This window comes from Acanthaster planci, linkage group LG05 (assembly GCF_054643075.1).
Source record: "Acanthaster planci isolate LZ-2023a linkage group LG05, COTS_SCS, whole genome shotgun sequence".
In the NCBI taxonomy this organism is placed as follows: domain Eukaryota; kingdom Metazoa; phylum Echinodermata; class Asteroidea; order Valvatida; family Acanthasteridae; genus Acanthaster; species Acanthaster planci.
In genome coordinates this window covers 18,788,405-18,807,769 of record NC_141781.1, presented here as the reverse complement: position 1 = coordinate 18,807,769, position 19,365 = coordinate 18,788,405, and the positions used below count along the sequence as shown (strand labels likewise).

At 39.9% G+C, this 19,365-nt stretch overlaps 1 protein-coding gene across 1 annotated transcript; it reads right to left on the bottom strand.

Annotated features, from left to right (window-relative positions):
• Positions 1-4,890: 4,890 nt before the first annotated feature.
• On the bottom strand, positions 4,891-9,804 carry LOC147799177 (insulin-like peptide 02). Its single transcript, XM_087137005.1, has 4 exons — positions 9,689-9,804; positions 8,180-8,231; positions 6,364-6,452; positions 4,891-5,690 (listed from the first exon to the last, which is right to left on the bottom strand). The coding sequence occupies exons 1-4, from the start codon at positions 9,729-9,731 to the stop codon at positions 5,569-5,571; spliced, it is 306 nt and encodes a 101-aa protein (XP_086993131.1). The 5' UTR covers positions 9,732-9,804; the 3' UTR covers positions 4,891-5,568.
• Positions 9,805-19,365: the final 9,561 nt, after the last annotated feature.

The window sequence follows — 19,365 nt, the reverse complement described above, 5'->3', positions numbered from 1 at the left end:
AATGATGTCTTTGTCCAACCGCATCGCTATATAATTAGGCAAAACTAATAGGCTAATGCGTGGGTTTACGTATATTTGGTTCTGATACGTTTACCCAGAGTCACAAACTTGAACTTCACGAATTTTATATCAAACAACAAGATAATTTTTGACAGTTCCTTTAAAAAAGTTCAAGGTTTTGTCTTACTTTATTTTCATTTAATTTCCGGCTTTCGATTACCGCTATGTCGAAAAGCAATCGAGGCCTTAACCAATATTTAATTTTTAAGCAATGCAAGTCAACGACTCTCTACACCGACACTGCGTCTACCAAAGTCAAACGTATATACCAGCAGAATAAACATGTTACTTCCACTTAAAAAAATCACCAAACATACTAACTAGTCCCTGAATTTACTCAAACTAATTGCCTTTTAGTGATGAAGGTGCGCACTTTTGCCAGTTCATTGCATTTTTAGTTGAAAATAGTTGTCGATTGTAAAATATTGACGATGCATCATTACATGCTATACACAAGCAAATTACGTAGCACAGGGTTCATACTACCGGGTGTCCCCCCAAAAGATAAACGGAACTCAAAACTAACGTTTATTTCGTCCCGAAATAATTGTTAGAAATTGTTGTTTGAAATATCAAATTTAACTTATGGTGCTTTTCAAATTTAACTTATGGTGCTTTTGAATTGAGCTAAACATCTCATTCGGAGCTCATGCTGCATTGCGAAGATATTTTCAGTTACGTAACAGAACTCTGTTTGATGGAGGTTGATTTACTTAATCTTGTAAGTGTTTGTAATCAACGAGTATAAATCCTAACGTCAGAGACTTTCTTGATAAATATTGCATGTATTACAGTGTGGAAAAGTTGAGGTTCAAAACAGCCCACAGTTTCAATTTTTTTCACGTGACATTTTGGTTATAGAGACCCTATCTGAAATTAAATTTGCTAAGTCCTCTCAAGAGTCTATTTTAGGGATTGACAGCTTTTTAAACATACACATTTTCAAAAATCCTTTTGCAAGCTCTTTGGTAGTGCCATTAAAGGAGAATTTTTCCCACGTTTGAAGGCAAGAACTATTATATTCAAACAGTTTCAGACAAATCAGCAGCTTTTTGTTTTAAAATTGAGGAATCTGCAATCTGTATTAGAGCCTCCACAACAAAGATTTATTAAAATTTTCCTACAAACGTTCAGAATGGAATCGGTGGCCAGGCCTCTAGCTTTTTGGCGGACTATGCAATTTTCAATACTCAACTTCAGCTCCGTTGCAGGCCTCCTTTTTTCTAACCTGATTTTGAAGTTGTTAACGTGATAGTAAGCCTGATAGTGCAACAAAAATCAAGTTAGAAGCGAAAGAGCCAAACATTACGGTACTTTAAATTAATTAAGATGCTTCAGGCCTGTAATCAGGGACTGCTTTCGGAGACGAACTAAGACGGAGACGAAGTTAAAAAACGGCACCATGTAGTCGTCGTACGTACATTTAGTTTTCTTTGTTTAGGCTGCCATACATGGCAATGTTCGAATACTTGCATTCTAATTAGATGGTAGAAATTTACGCTACGCCTTTTGTGGTTCCCCTTTGTGGATTATTGAGCTGTACAATGTATTTAACGCTCGTGTACCACTCGTAATCTCATTTGACTTGCAGTGCACTATTCTTGTACCGTTTATCATGCATTGGTTTCCCTCCCTTCCACCCTCAAGATAGATAAGTAAATATATTTTCTTTTTCGCTTGTTGCTGCTTCTAGAATTTTCTCTCCAACAGCCATGTCGGCTTTTCACAATGCAAGTGCTACTCCTGCGTTCTGTCGGTCACTGGGCAAATTCCTGTCCATTCATGCAAAGCCACAGCTGCTTTGCTCGATACCGTGCTCCTACCAGACCCAGCTCAGTCTTTGCATTCGGGGGTCCCAGGTACCCGTCTCCAGTATGGACCGTCCCAGCCTCCCAGTGAGCCCTCCCTGCCTCACCCAGTTTGCGATCCCGCCACTGATGACTGCGACAAGCCCGGCCCCTCTGGCATCTCCGACGCCTCACAAGTTTTGTAGGACATCAATTTTCACAAAGTTTGACGATGTAATTCAGATAAATTGTTCCGGACAGTCCTTTGATTTTAGATGATATCCCAGGGATGATATCCCCAAAAGGGAGGCTAAAGACGCTTGCAGAATTTGGGCGAAAGGTAAATGCGCCTGGTATGATTTATATCTAATGTCGAAAATGGATACAGAATTCTCTTTGTTACTGATCCTCCTCCAATGTTTTTAGAAACAATCAGTCGGCTTGACGAGAGGCTACATTCTCAACTCCAAGTGTATTAGATCACGGACCATTTACCCAGGGATGTGCAACCGCGAGCGGCCCCAGTGCAAACAAATGTGCGACCTTGGTTCCATGCGTGTTACGGATTGTTATTAATTCCGGAGGCGCTCTCGACTTTGTCCAAAAAAATTGGCGACCACATGACACGCGTTGCAGCATGTAGCATGTACAGTGCAGCCGTGGTTATGCCGAGACGACGCGCCGACGCGGTGCTTAAATCTATTCGTTTTGACGAATTAATCTTCTTCATTTATCGATTTCAAGGAGAAACAAAGTTTTAATGAGGCGAAATTCCCCAATTTTGTGGTACACTTTTCTCAGAATGTATAGGATGAAATATCTTGAACAGCATATTTTTAGAAAGGATGTACCCTGACTTAAAATATTACAAGAAATCAAAGTGGTAGACAGGAATATATGTTTTATTATTAAAGAAAATGTTGCATAATCCAACTTAATTTCTGCTTTGATATTGTGCCGGCCATAACACGCACTGAGCCAGCTCTAAGCTTAAGTTGCACATCCCTGGGTAAATGGTCCGTGATTAGATCTACTTAAATCAAATCGTATTGTAGAAAAATCTACTCCTTCCTTTCAAGTCAGCCCACTTTTTGTTTCTCACAACTCTTCAAAGAAACTGTTAATTCTTGATCTAAGTGTCCGAAATAAATTCGTTATCAAAGTAACCTTCAAAATGGATGATAGGAAATGCGCTCTTCAGTACCTGTGTTCGAAAGCTCCAATGATATCCTTTGACGTGGCTTGATCGATGGTTGAATTGCTTACCAATACCATGCAGACACCGACAATTGCTATGGCATCCGACATGAGGGTACTTAAAGGGATTAAATTTTTGCATCTGAATACCCAGTCCCTCCATACAAATCTGGGCGAATTGCGCCTCTTGGTGTTCCAAAGTAATCCTGATATTTTGGCAATTTCTGAAACCTGGATGCATGACGGGATCGAGGATACAGAGATTCACATACAGAACTACAGGGTACTGCGTAAAGACGGGGGAGACAGGCATGGAGGTGTGGCCGTGTATGTCCACAACAGATTATGTGTTCATCAGATACATCGGCCAGACATCCAACTTACAAAGGTAGAGACCCTATGGATGAAATTGAGTCTTCCAAGTACCCGCCCTATTTATGCTGGTATCATTTTTGGATTGAAAGCCTGCACCATGTTCTTTGAGGAGCTGGAAGCTATGTATTCTTGATGAGATAATAGGATTCAGCACTTCTAACAGAACACCAGGCGAAATTGTTTGTCTTGGGGATTCTAACTGTGACTTCTTGAAACCTAGTGTTTGGAATTATAAAAAAATGCAGCATTTAATGTCATCAAGACAACTTACGCAAATTATCTCCAAACCTGCAAGGGTAACGTGTACCTCAGAAACTCCAACTGATCATATATGGACTACCCATCCTAACATGTATGCGAGTAATGGAGTACTAACAGTGAGCATTAGTGACCACTCCCTGGTCTATGCAGCTCGTAAGACGCCGAAGTATCCCAAGGGGCCTTCGCGATGTATCAGGACTCGGTTATATCGTGCCTTTAACGAAAATAACTTCATGGACGACCTTGGACTTATCTCCTGGACAGGTTTGCAATCATGCAGTTATTCTGAAATGGCCTGGAGAACTTTTGAGAAAACTGTTATACTGATTTGTGATAAACATGCTCCTTATAAACACTTCAAGATATCAAACAGGACACCTAACTGGTCTAATGATGAATATGTAGCTCTCAGAAGAGAAGTTGAATTGGCAAAAATCGTGCTGGGGTTACTAAATCCCAGATAGATTGGGAAACTTTTCCTTACTTGAGGAACAGGATTAATAATCTAGCTAAAAAGCTAAAACGTGATTTATTTGAATCATCAATCAACGAGACTGGGTCTGTGGAAGACTTTGAAAACAATTTTGCCATCTATGAGCAAATAGGTAACATTCGCTCTGGTGAGGAAATATTGACTGATAATTTAACAACTTCTTTGCCACTATAGGTAAAAATTTAGCTGATGCCATACATGTGGGAATAAATATGCAAGGCGCCCAGGAATATCTGAATGAATCCATGTTGGACACAGAACTAGTGGGGGAGCTATTGCAGTTTGTGGCTGTGACTCCTTCCGAAGTATGCAAGTTGCTTAGCAGCGTGGATTCTACCAAGGCTACTGGGCTTGATGTTATTAGCCCGAGGCTGCTTAAGGCTGGATGTAGGCAGCTTGCCAAACCATTGGAGGAAAATTGGAGTTTATGTTAAGAACTCTCAGCGGGGAGGGCAAAAAGTAGAGATCGAGGGAAGCGAGCTGCAACGTCAAACAATGGGTTTGTGTAGGCTTACTTGTAGTAAACTGGATCCATTACAATTGTAGGTGACTTTTTCCTTTGTTCTCCTTACGCTTTGACAAATTTGGTTAATGTTCTTTAGTCTGTCGTGCAGAAATTAACATGATGTCCCGGACAGTCAATCTTACATTTCAATTTGACGTTCTGCATCGTCCAGAAACTACATGTAAAAATCATCACACAGTTTACAAATGGAATGCTTTGCAAGTAAATTTTAATCTTTCATGCAGACTCAAATCACAGTTGTGCTAATTGGAAAGAAATAATCTGAACATAAGCCCTTCGTCGTTAGTCTTGCTAATTTAAAGCAAGGTATATCCCCCGAAAGAAGAATCGCCAATAATGCATAAGCATGGATTGGCACGGAAATTGTTTTTGCTATGGTTTGGTGGTTTATCGCATTCGTCATTATGACCCAAAGCACATAACAGGCAGGAGCCATTCTTTATTATGATTTTTATTATTATTATTATTATTGGCATTGCTTGATCAAAAGACTTTCCACCAACATAAAAGATTTAATTTGAACCTTGAGGAACTTGAAGGGATGATCAGTGTGCTGAGCATTTAATTGTCTGCTAGGAGAAAAGGTTGAATCTCTTCGATTGGATCAAAACTGGGCATATTTTTTGCTATGCATGTCGAGGTCCAACGATTTGTTTTGAAACATCCAACACTTTGGGGCAAAATGGGAGGTATTATACGGATTAGAAATAGCAGCTGCGTGCTGAATGTTCACGACATGTCAGAAAGGAAGGAAATGAGTTTTTTATTTATTATTTATTGAAGAAAACCACCACCAATCATATCTCAGTAGTTTTAAGACTGAATATGCCGATAACAAGAAGTCAGCTAGGTTCACGGCAGTTTCTCCTTTAGCAGAGTTCATAAATTTCCTCGTCGGAGCATCCCTCACCGCAGCATTCCTCGTTAAGGTTTCGCTTCCCGATACCACGTCCAAACAAGAATGTGTTGGCGTCCTTTGAATCCAGAAACTCTGCAAAGCATGTGACAACGAAAAAAAAGTTAACTAGAAACAACTCTATAATCTTTTACAAAACAACAGAGTGAGGAGAAATGAGAGGACCCTTTAATTGACAAGAACGTTCTCTGCAGCCTTCTCCAGTATGACACGTACAGCCTGTCGACGGAGACATGCATCGAGGGGAGCGAGGTGGGACCCCCACATTGGAACAAAAGGCACGAAATGTTAAGTAAAACAGAAAAGAGGGAAATAAGACGAAAACTGCTAATTTGCTTGATTTCAGTTTTCAGTTTCTGTAGGTTTTGAAGCGAATGCTTTTTTTGTGACAGCATTACGACAAGCAGCGCTTTGTTTACACGTTCTTTTTTTGAAAAGCCCTAGAGAGAATGTGGAAAGGGCAGTCTCGATGCTTAAATTGGATTCGTCTGAAATTAGCTGTTTTTATTTGGATTCGAAAGGAGGTTTCTGATACTATATACACAAATGAAGCAATATATGGGACAGAGAGCCCCCCCCCCTTTGTGGCGGTCACTGTTTGATCAGAATCTCAGGAATTCTTTACAGACGTCTTGGGGAATGTGTATAGGGATTAGGCATGTGTAGGGTACCCCTCCGTCCCATATCTTGCTGGGTGTATTGTACTCTCTCTGGGCTACACCACGGATGAGATATCGATTTTGACTACCTTGGTTGGAGACTCCACGGAATGCATGGCAAATCTCCCGATATTTTTCTTGAAGAGACGCGCCACAGAAGTGCGGATAGCCGCGAGCCCTGCAGAAAATGGGTCCAAGATATCCATTATATCACCTGTTATAAATTAAAGGTTGTGTTTCCCAATTTCATACACTGCTGAATAAATGCATTATACGGTCGACAAAATACCAACCAGTTTCAGCCAGATCAACGACAAGTCAGTGTCTTATACGCTACATTGCACTCGAGGTGAGGTGATGTCAGACTTTTATCTTGATTAGGGAGTTAGGTTGGCGTAGTGGTTCTTTCCTCACCTTTCACCTGTTCAGTCCGGGTTCTGTGAACTGGGTTTTCAGTCCCTACCTGATTTCGTGGGTTTTACCCAGAAATATCTCTCCGGGGTTTTCCTACCACCTCTAAAATTGTAACTGCTTCTCATTGTCTCCTCTCTGCAGGTTTCTTTGGGCTTGCGAGCTACAGGTTTACAGAAATCATGACACTACTTTGATAATGAATTAAATGTTACTCGTGAGGATTACAGTGTGTTCGTTTTCAAACTGTTCACCAATTTAAGTCTATGATTATTCTGTGTCTTCCCGTTCCGCCATTGCAGGAAGGACATGCGTGAACTTTTATGTGATTGTGACGAAAACGTAGCCTACGGTAGCACGAGAAGAAAAGGTACGTTACTGGTACCGGTAGCGTCGGTGTTTGTATAGGATTCGTACAATAGTCGGTATGTTTTTAAAGACAACATGCGTGGTCTATTTCAGTCATGAATATTCAAACGTTAATTATTCAACTAAACACTTTCTCTATTAGTACACAAAAGAATTAAAAGTTTTGACCAGGCATACCCTAAATAACACTTCGCGCAAACCGCCTGCACATTTGGCGAAATAGATGAGTTGAAATTAAGATGAATGCAGGATTGCAGAGGCGCATTTGATTTCGCACAGAAATGAATGGCAACATTCTAAACCAGTGTAATTGAAGGGTGGATTATACGACTGACAAAATATCGACACGACTGTTTTGTTTCTGGTGTAGCTCACAATTCTAAAGGCAAAAATATTACAGGGACATTTTGGGTGAGAGAATCGTTCTGTTGGAAACAATTTTTGAATGAGTTATAATCTAACGCAGTCAAAAAATCAGCAGTGAATGTAAACCTTATGAAAAGGCCGGAAAGTTTATGTAACACCTCCCATACGAAAATAAATTACCCAAAATATTAAAGGAATTCGCTTTCCAAATTCCAAAATGTCCGGTTCAATTCAATTCCATATTTATGTAGTAGTTTTGGTTTTGTAGTTGTTGACAAAATATTAACAAGCGAACACATTTCTAACGTTTTCATATTATTTTGCCGATCACTAACGGCAATACGGCCATTTTCGTCAGGTGGGCGGTCAAATATCACGTTAACATGTTCTGTGTTGAAGTCGGAAACAATTCAATTAACATTGAATCGTGAACATGGATACGAAAAAGCACACAAAATGGCAAGTCAGAACTATTCGAATAGTTTGCAGGATTTATTTTTGAATTGTACAAAACCGTATGTAGGACCTACAACGTTCTATGAATCTCATACCTTCAGGATAATAATAAGGCTTACAATTACCCTGGCTATCTGTTAGGGTTATCTACAGATTCAAAAGCCCCTATTAAACAGTCTAGAAGAACATAGTTGGTTAAGTCCTGCCAAGCAAAATTTTGTTCCTTAATAACATATGCAATGACGATACGAATGCCTTTGGAATATTTATTCTAATCAAACTATACGACACAACTTTACTTACACTCTCCCTCCCTCTTTAGTATTTACATCCGGGTGGCCATGGATTTGTTGCACTATTAAAACAAAAGAAACAAAAAAGAAAAAAGAAAATAAAAATTAAGAATAAAAGAAACGAAGTGACAAGTCACAAACAAATTGCTCTGTTGGGCCATCATGTTTTATTTGTTTGATTATAAACGCACAAAACCTACATTACAACAAAAACATTTCACAACCCCAGTTTTTACAAATTATTTCAGGTTTTAATAGGTAACCCTTAAACTGTTTTTTTGAAAAATAATGGGACGCCACCTGCACTGCGCACAAAGTATATGTTCACCGGTTCCTAAAAAAACTAAAAATATCCAGAACGGCATTGAATGGCAGAGAGCCCGTGACTTCCGCGACAAGAATACGTTCACATCTTCCACAACCCGAAAACAATAAACGATTTAAAAACAAACTTCACAAAACATTCGGTGAGTTCGTCCACAGAATTAGATTCTTCATAATGCATAGCAAAAATTTGCATTTTCTTGTTATCATTTCCAGGTCCTAGTGCAAGTATTTTCAGTGGTCAAGTAAAGCTTGATCCCTTCTTGGTTCTGAAACAAGAGCAATAGTCGGTCACGTCATACGTCTGGAGCGTTGTAAGAAAAAAACGACATTTTTAACTGTGGCTTTGACTTAAATTGATATGTTGAACATTGCATTGAAAGAACTGCTTTAACTGAAAATGATTTGGGAAAAATTAATTATTTAATCTCACTAATTAATCTTAATCAGTCGGAGAACAGCCAAGAATGTGAAAATACCTTTATCTTTGGACCTTTAGAAGAGTTTTATAGCAGGGAGCGCTATAACGGGAAATTCTTGTCACGTGCGATCGCGGGATGACATTTAACATGCCCCGCCATGGCATGAATGTCATAACACGAGGAGGACGCGATAAAAAAAATAAATAAATAAATAAATACAAAAAAACAAAACAGGGTCTTCAGTCAAAAACATAAATGACATTAAAAAATTATAAAACTTGTAATGGCCGCTACAATATATAAAACCCGCGGTTACTTTAATAACTTAAGGGCGCAGGGGTGATAAATGTATCTGTCATGGGTAACAGTATTTCAGGCTTGCCTTGGTATGTCACTAGTATAGTCTGCCGCCTTGGTTGTACGTACATATGTGCACATCCATGAGAAAAGAAGAAATTGCATTAATCGCTTCCCCGTTTTACCAAACTGAGCTGGATTGTCTCTCAGGGGATGAAGCTCTCATCACGTGACCAGTTCGCTGTGGCATTTGAGTCTAAGACTCAATGATGCGGTCCATGTGGCGAGTGCAGGCTAACATAGTCAGAAAGGTTTACGACATCGCTGTCGCTCGTTCGCTCAGGGGCCAATTAGGCAGTTGTGATGAGCAAGGCCAATATTCAGAAGACTATTACACAGGACCGTAAGATACAATTAATTGATGCGTATTAACCACGAGAGAACACCCATAGAGGCTACGTGAATTATCAACTCACCTGCAATGGCACAAAGAACCAGCAAAACGATGAATCGATTCATGATGATGGTGGTGGGTCGTAAGCTGTTGAACTGACGGTATTAACAACAAAGCAGTACACGCCGAGCCTCAGTATGCCAAAATGTGGCAAGATCATGTCTTTATAAACATTTCGGACCCAATCCAAAGTTACTGTGGTGGAAATTGATGTACCAGGAGAAACCCTTCTTATCCATTTCAACAAGATACTCGAATGATGTCTTTGTCCAACCGCATCGCTATATAATTAGGCAAAACTAATAGGCTAATGTCTGGGCTTTAAGTAAATTTGGATCTGATAGGTTTACCCAGAGTCACAAACTTGAACTTCACGAACTTTATATCAAACAACAAGATATTTTTTGACAGTTCCTTTAAAAAAAGTTCAAGGTTTTGTCTTACTTTATTTTCATTATATTTCTGGCTTTCGATTACCGCTATGTCGAAAAGCAATCGAGGCCTTAACCAATATTTAATTTTTAATCATTGCAAGTCAACGACTTTCTACACCGACACTGCGTCTACCAAAGTCAAACGTATATACCAGCAGAATAAACATGTTACTTCCACTTAAAAAAAATCACCAAACATACTAACTAGTCCCTGAATTTACTCAAACTAATTGCCGTGATGAAGGTGCGCACTTTTACCAGTTCATTGCATTTTTAGTTGAAAATAGTTTGTATTTTCGATTGTAAAATATTGACGATGCATCATCACACGCTATACACAAGCAACGTACGTAGCACACGGTTCATACTACCGGGTGTCCCCCCAAAAGATAAACGGAACTCAAAACAAATTTTTGTCCCGAAATTATTGTTAGAAATTGTTGTTTGAAATATCAAATTTAACTTATGGTGCTTTTCAAATTTAACTTATGGTGCTTTTGAATTGAGCTAAACATTTCATTTGGAGCTCATGCTGCATTGCAAAGATATTTTCAATTACGTAACAGAACTCTGTTTGATGGAGGTTGATTTACTTAATCTTGTGTTTGTAATCAACGAGTATAAATCCTAACGTCAGAGACTTTCTTGATAAATATTGCATGTATTACAGTGTGGAAAAGCTGAGGTTCAAAACAGTTCACAGTTTCAATTTTTTCACGTGAAATTTTGGTTATAGGGACCCTGTCTGAAATTAGATTTGCTAAGTCCTCTCAAGAGTCTATTTTAGGGATTGACAGCTTTTTAAACATACACATTTTCAAAAATCCTTTTGCAAGCTCTTTGGTAGTGCCATTAAAGGAGAATTTTTCCCACGTTTGAAGGCAAGAACTATTATATTCAAACAGTTCCAGACAAATCAGCAGCTTTTTGTTTTAAAATTGAGGAATCTGCAATCTGTATTAGAGCCTCAACAACGAAGATTTATTAAAATTTTCCTACAAATGTTAATAATGGAATCAGTGGCCAGGCCTCTAGCTTTTTGGCGGACTATGCAATTTCCAATACTCAACTTCAGCTCCGTTGCAGGCTTCCTCTTTTCTAACCTGACTTTGAAGTTGTTAAACGTGAAAGTAAGTCTGATAGTGCAACAAAAATCAAGTTAGAAGCAAAAGAGCTAAGCATTACGGTACTTCAAATTAATTAAAATACTTCAGGCCTACAATCAGGGACTGGTTTCAGAGACAAACCTAAGACGGAGACGAAGTTGTAGTCGTCGTACGTACATTTAGTTTTCTTTGTTTAGGCTGCCATACATGGCAATGTTCGAATACTTGCATTCTAATTAGATGGTAGAAATTTACGCTACGCCTTTTGTGGTTCCCCTTTGTGGATTATTAAGGCGTACAATGTATTTAACGCGTTTGTACCCCTCGTAATCTCATTCGACTCGCAGTGCACTATTCTTGTACCGTTAATCATGTATTGGTTTCGATCCCTTCCGCACTCAAGATAGATAAGTAAATATAATATTTTCGCTTGTTGCTGCTTCTTGAATTTTCTCTCCAACAAGCAAGCGGTTCTGTCGGTCACTGGGCAAATTCCTGTCCATTCATGCAAAGCCACAGCTGCTTTGCCCGATACCGTGCTCCTACCAGACCCAGCTCAGTCTTTGCATTTGGGGGTCCCAGGTACCCATCTCCAGTATGGACCATCCCAGCCTCCCAGTGACCCCTCCCTGCCTCACCCAGTTTGCGATCCCGCCACTGTTGACTGCGACAAGCCCGGCCCCTCCGGCATCTCCGACGCCTCACAAGTTTTGTATGACAGTTTGACGATGCAATTCAGCTAAATTGTTCCGGAAAGTCTTCGGATATAAACCTTTGATTTCAGATGATATCCCAGTAAAAGGGAGGCTAAAGACGCATGCAGAGTTTTGGCGATAGGTAAAATGCGCCTGGTATGATTTATATCTAATGTCGAAAATGGATACAGAATTCCCTTTGTTACTGATCCTCCTCCAGTGTTTTTAGAAACAATCAGTCGGCTTTACGAGAGGCTACATTCTCAACTCGAAGTGTATTAGATCACGGACCATTTACCCAGGGATGTGCAACCGCGAGCGGCCCCTGTGCAAACACATGTACGTGCGACCTTGGTTCCATGCGTGTACGGATTGTTATTACCTCCGGAGGCTCTCACGACTTTGTCCAAAAAAATTCGCGACCACATGACACGCGTTGCAGCATGCAGCATGTACAGTGCAGCCGTGGTTATGCCTAGACGACGCGGTGATGAAATCTATTCGTTTTGACGAATTAATCTTCTTCATTTCTCGATTTCAAAGAGAAACAAAGTTTTAATGAGGCGAAATTCCCCAATTTTGTGGTACACTTTTCTCAGAAGGTATAGGATGATATCTCTTGAACAACATATTTTTAGAAAGGATGTACCCCTACTTAAAATATTACAAGAAAACAAAGTGGTAGACAGGAATATATGTTTTATTATTAAAGAAAGTGTTACATAATCCAACTTAATTTCTGCTTTGATATTGTGCCGGCCATAACACGCACTGAGCCAGCTCTAAGCTTAAGTTGTACATCGCTGGGTAAATGGTCTGTGATTAGATCTACTTAAATCGAATCGTATTGTAGAAAAATCTACTCCTTCCTTTCAAGTCAGCCCACTTTTTGTTTCTCACAACTCTTCAAAGAAACTGTTAATTCTTGATCTAAGTGTCCTAAATAAATTCGTTAGCAAAATGAACTTCAAACGGATGATAGGAAATGCGCTCTTCAGAACCTGTGTTCGAAAGCTCTGATGATATCCTTTGACGTCAAGTCTGGGTACCATCACGTTGACATTCACGTTGACATTTCTGAATCTGCACAGTGTTATTTGGGGTTTGCTTGGACCATTAACGGAGTTGGAAGGTATTTTGAGTTTACCGTATTGCCGTTAGGATTGAGTACTGCTCCCTATATTTTTAACAAGCTGCTAAAGCCGTTGGTGAAACTATCGTTGGTGATAGTCTTTTTTCTGCCTGAGCACACTCGAATACACGCAGCTCTACTGCTCTTCAAGTTTCTCGTCACATCCGTCAGGACTTATTGAAAGCAGGTTTTTTTGTGCAATATTAACAAGTCTAACTGGGATCCGTCTACCCCGTTGGTCTGATTAGTACGTCAAAAAAAATCTAGCTAGTGAACACACACGTTTAACAAGATTTGTTCGGAACTGATTCATATCAGCAATTGTTAAATGTTTTGATTGGCATGTAGGAAGATCGTTATGTGAGGTCAGGTAACCTACAAAATGCAGAAAAACAGAATGTTTTTTTTCAGAACGTTTGAAAGTTTCAAAAGTGACTTTGTCCATTAAGTAATTTTCTAAATCACATTCTACGATATCTGTCAAGATTCGTCTTATAATTAAGCAAATTTACTCATAATTCAACCAGTCTGTTTTAGTAAGTAATCTTTTAGACATCCATTGTTCTAAGCGATCACCAATTGGATAACGAATGTTAAAAAAAAACGAACACAGATTTATCTGAACAGAATTTATTTGGGATTTTCCCCAAGTTCATGTGTTGAATGGTTGATTGGCCTAAGTGTAGGCTAGCTGTTATCTAAGGTTAGATGACCTTAAAAGATAGATCAGGTGATCATGTTGCAGTTTGCGTTATTTTTGTTTCTTAATGTTGTTTGTCTTGTGGTTCAATTTGTAAGAGTTGTTAAAGTGTACAAGTTAAGACAATCGGTGCTCGTGTTCAGACTTCACGCCCATGGTTTCCAATAAAGACATTACAGTATTTCCTGGTCTCCCTGACTTTTTCTTTTGGCAGTCCAATAACACGAAACTGTTTTTCATGCAGATGAGCGAAGCGAAGTAGCAAGAAAATGTATGTCCTCAGATCCATGTGTTCATGGAGCTCAAGCCGTAACCGTTCCAGGATAACCCACATGTAATCATGATAATTTTATACCAGCTACGGAGAATACTGCCAATGGCTTTCCAGATTTCAGAATTAATGAAATAACATAAAAGCAGAAAGACAGAAAAACAAACTTGCCTTGGCACTTGCTGCTGCATAGTGTGCATTGAATACTTGTGCAGACTTTCTGTACCGAAACTGATTAGAGCTCCATATTCATGTGTTGACACCATGTTACTAAACACGTCTTGGAATTTTGCCACTACTCGTGATTAATCAATTGATTTCAATTAGTTCGTGCGTGATTAATTAACCCTGCGAGGCAATCTGAATTTTTAATCACACGGTCTCGGGAGCGGACTATTCCGTTGAGTCCGTTTCATTTTTCAGGGTTGCAGAGCCCTGAGTCCGTCCTAAATGAATATTAATACTTCAGTGGTTGTCCCCCAGCCTCTACAGCTCTTACAAACCACATAGAATGGCATATTTGGTGTGCAACCCTACTTATAAGTAGCGGTGGGTAGTCGGAACGGGTGGTAAATTCTCATTTAACATTCATTTTAAGCGCATAAACTTGGATTTTGGGGCGGCGAAACGGAAACCATGCCATCCAAAGAAAAAAAGGCAAAAACAGTAATTTGAGAAATAATAAAAGGCGGTTTTTTGATCTATGTATTATTTCCTTTCCTTCAAGTGGTCAAACTTGCGGTCGTACAATTGTAGACAAATTGTCGAGAGGAGAGGGGGAACTACTTGGAAACTGCTGGCATGGACCACAGAGGTTACAAATCTACCACAAGTGAGAACTTCATCAACGGTCTTAAAAAGAAATTGGACGGACATTCGAACAAGGATCAACCAGGTAAATTAAAAAGTGACGAATTCTGGGCTTACACTTATTATGTGAGAGAACCTACATACGCGGATATTCTTTTTGCTCATTTTCTTTTTTTCGATAAAGTATGACAAAAACTAATTCAATTTGATGAACGGATGAAACAACCCCCTCCCCAAGAAAATCAACGCCTGCTGATCAGGACATGTATTTTGCAAGCGCGATGGACGGAAGTGAGAGAAACAAAAGAAATCATTGGCTGAGAAATTAAGGAGTGACGAACTCTGAGCTTGCGGTTTCCACTTATTTTGAGAGAGCAGTTCCTATTCATTCAGATTTTCTTTTGCTCTTTTATTATTTTTTCAATAAAATATGACTGAAATTAATCCCAATTAATGAATCGATGAGATAAAAACAATGAAAAATCAACACTAAAGAGCGAATTGCATGTACTTTGCAAGAAAGGTGGACGGAAATGGAAGAAAACAGTAAAGGCGCCCTCTATATGCACCATGAAGTAAAGGGCGACAGAACACGACGCGTCGCGTCATGCGTCTTGTCGTGCGCCGCGTCGTGCTTCAGGTGACGCGATGCACGACACAACGCACGACGCGACGGGTGACGGAAGGGGCGACGTTTAGGCAGAATAAATGTAACAAGTAAAAGGACTTTAGACAGCACGATGCGACGGGCGACGGCACGACGCGACGCGTCGTGTGTGTACAAACGAAATGGCAAGAAGGTGACGGTTCGACCCGACGGCACGACGCCAGGGAGCCGTCGTGCCGTGGCGTGGGCTGGTTGCGTCGGCTGGATGGATGCGAGAGAGAGAGAGAGAGAGAGAGAGGAGAGGAGAGAGGGGGAGAGAGAGAGAGGGAGAGAGAGAGAGAGAGAGAGAGAGAGAGAGAGAGAGAGAGAGAGAGAGAGGGAGAGAGAGGGAGAGAGAGAGGGAGAGAGAGAGAGGGAGAGAGAGAGAGAGAGAGAGAGAGAGAGAAATGTTTGTCGTAAATAGTACACCATAATATAACACCATAAAAACAGCATCCCCGCCCCTCTAAAACTCGGTCCAACCACTCATCACGGTGGAGTGGCTGGAGTCTTCTTGTAGTTGTGAACTGGACACACTAGACACAGACAAGGATTTTGAATAACTTTATTTCTCCGTGGTTACATATACAGTACAGTGAATCACTAAGCGCTCCGTAGGAAAGGCTGTGTAATTTGGTTCTCTAATCACACTACTACAGTCACAAACGCACACAACTGGGAGTCACTGCAGATTGAATAGAGCCGAAAGTAAATCCCGACAATATGTAGGGGCGGTAAGGCGACATCCCTTGCGTGACCCACCGCGGAGTAGTCACGGCGCCACCATGTGGCAGCAGGCAAAACATCGCCTGCCTGCCTCGTGTGTGGAAACGCGACTCTCCACGCCTCTTCAGGTATGAGAATTTCTTTATTTTTACATGATATGGATACAACCAGAGTTCACAAAGTTTTCCTATATCACTGTGTAGTGCTTGTAAAGGTGTTAATGTACTTTTTAAAGCCTTGTAAGGGTCAAAATTAGGCCGAAGTTTTATTCCAACATGTCGCCGCCCACAGAACGGCGTGTTCTGTGTTTACACATGACATAGGCCTACATAAGATGATTGATCGAGGTTCATTGTTATTGTACACATATGCTACGATTTATGTCCTCATACGAGCATTAACTAAATTGCCTTGGTTTATAGTTAGGCCACAGTATATTTATGTAGAGTCAGTGACAATTTGTACTGTGTTTAGGCCTTAAATTTTGTTGCATGTGATCGAGTGTGCTCGCAGATTTTATTTATAAATTACTGCAAGTAGATGTAAAGTACAGTGTATCAACTCAAAATGCATTGGCTTATCAATAGATGTTCGTCAGGAATAATGTCAATTTATATAAGTTTTGCTGGAATTTGGATGACACAGTTAAGAATGTGTATTACTGCTGTGCATTTTAGATTCCCTGGCAAACACTAGACTTGCTTCCCAGTCCTTGTGTCATCTGCTTATCACTGCACCACATATAACGACACATGTTCATCCACGAATCTCCTGAGGTTTTCCAGTTGTGACATCACTGTCCCTCATGGTAGTCAGCTTAGGGCCGTACTCTTTGCCAATATATTTATGTTTGGGTCACATGACTGTACTTATTTCAAGTACTAAGTGGCTAATTTTTGATATTTTCCCTCTTTCTCTTTCTGCTTGTGTGATTGGAATAAAAAAAAATCGCCTGCCTGCCCCGTGTGTGGAAACGTGACTCTCCACGCCTCTTCAGATTGCTGAACAAAGAACCCAATGGGGGCGCGCCCGCTACAAATAGGCCGACCTCGGTTGACAGAGGAAGCAATCGGTTGAATGAACACACACTTAAATTTGTTTTCAACTCTGGTTCTGAGCTTTCAACTCAGCTGCGGAGTAGACTCCTTTCCAGTTGGTTCGCCGGCCTAGCCGCGCCTCGAGCCCAACCTTGGCTCCAGTCTCGAAACCGACCACCTCTCCAAAACTCCAGACTGTGCACCCGGAATCCCGGGTTTTGGACCAACTCTCTCAAGCAAAGCAACGCGGTTGCGCAAGTTTTAATGAGACACAGTTCTCAGATTCCTACTACTCCTATAACCAAAATGTCATGCGAAAAAATCGAGATTCTGAGATTTTACCCCTCCACATTGTAATGTACGCAATATTTATGAAAAAATCCATACCTATATTCGATAATTACAAACACTTGCAAGATTAATTAAGCAAACCTCCATTTAACTGAGTTCTGTTACGTAATTAAAAATATTTTTGCAATGCAGCATGAGCTCCCGATGAAATGTTTGGCACAATTCAACAGCACCATAAGTTAAATTCGATATCTCAAACAACAATTTCTAACAATTATTTCGGGAGAAAATAAACGTCAGTTTTGAGTTCCGTTTATCATTAATATTCTTTTTGGAGGACACCCTGAAGTATGAACCCTGTGCTACGTACATTGTGTGTTTTTAGCGTGTGATGATGCATCGCCTTAAATATTTTATATTCGACAGCTATTGTAAACTCAATATACAATGAACTGGCAAAAGTAGCAACTTCATCACTAAAACGCAATTATTTTGAGCAAATTCAGGGACCATTTGGTATGTTTGATGACTACTTTTCAAGTTAGGGTCACATTTCTATTCTGCTGGTATATATGTTTGACTTTGGTAAACGCAGTGTAGGTGTAGAAAGTCGTTGACCTGCATTGATTAAAATTAAATATTGTTTCGGGCCTCAATTGCTTTTCGACATAGCGGTAATCAAAAGCCAGAAATAACATTAGAATAAAATGGGACAAAACCTTTGTATGTTTCAAAAGGAAAGTGTGTAAAATTATCCTGTTGTTTGATGAAGAGTTTGTGAAGTTCCAAATTTGTGATTCTGGGTAGAATTATCAGAACCAAAAAATACTTGCAGCCCAGACTTTGTTAGTTTGGCCTAATTATATAGCGACGTAATTGGACAAAAACATCTTTCAAGCATCTTCTTCAAATTGGTAAGAAAAATTTTCTCATGGTACATCATTTTGACCACAGTAACTTAAGATTGGCTGCCAATTGAACCAGAAAGTAAGAGGTCACGGCAGCCAGCTTCCGGAACCCTTGCGCGGTCTGCCTATGGGGATTTTACATTGGGCCGTCCTATCACGTTTGATAATTTTTGGAAAAATAATTCCTTACTGAAGCCACCCCAGGAAATGCTCATTTTGGAATTTTACCTTTGTCTTCCTCAAGTAATATTTTGGAAAAGTTACCGGGAAATGGGTAAAAACAAAACATTTTAATGACCTTTCGTGTCCGCCGATATCGTACCTAGGTCTCCTTGTTCATGTACGTTTGTTTTCACTTGCCGTGCATTCTTGAAAACGAGATTGTACAACCTTGCAAAGAGTTACCTACCTGCAGTCGATGAGTTCCAGATTCCATTGAGTTGACACCACGCAGTTGTTGTCAGCAAAGGTTAGAAAAGATATCAGAATCTTTTGTAAAAGTAGAATATTGCTTTATGTTTATCACCTTATAAATTATCAAAATATGCAAAATATTTTGATACGTTTTCTTTTGGTTTTTACCCACAGACTACAGTAAAATTTCAAACTGTAAATATTCATCTGCGTACGACACTGTCGTATTACACTGATTTTCATATATTTTAGATTTTCGGAAGTGATGGGTCAACGTTTGGCAGGATATTTCTCTTTTACGTCAGGTAATTTTTCAGTTTCTATAAATGGATATACTAGCAAATATTTTTCAAAGCCCTTTTTCCAAGTTGGATTTTAAAGAAGAAACTGAACGAAAAAAATACTACAAATTAATGTCGCCTGGCGATCGCGCGAGACAGGAATGTCCCGTAAAGCACCCCCTACTATAAAACTCTTCTAAAGTTCCAGAGATAAAGTTCTTTTATATCCCCGGCTGTTCTCCCACTGA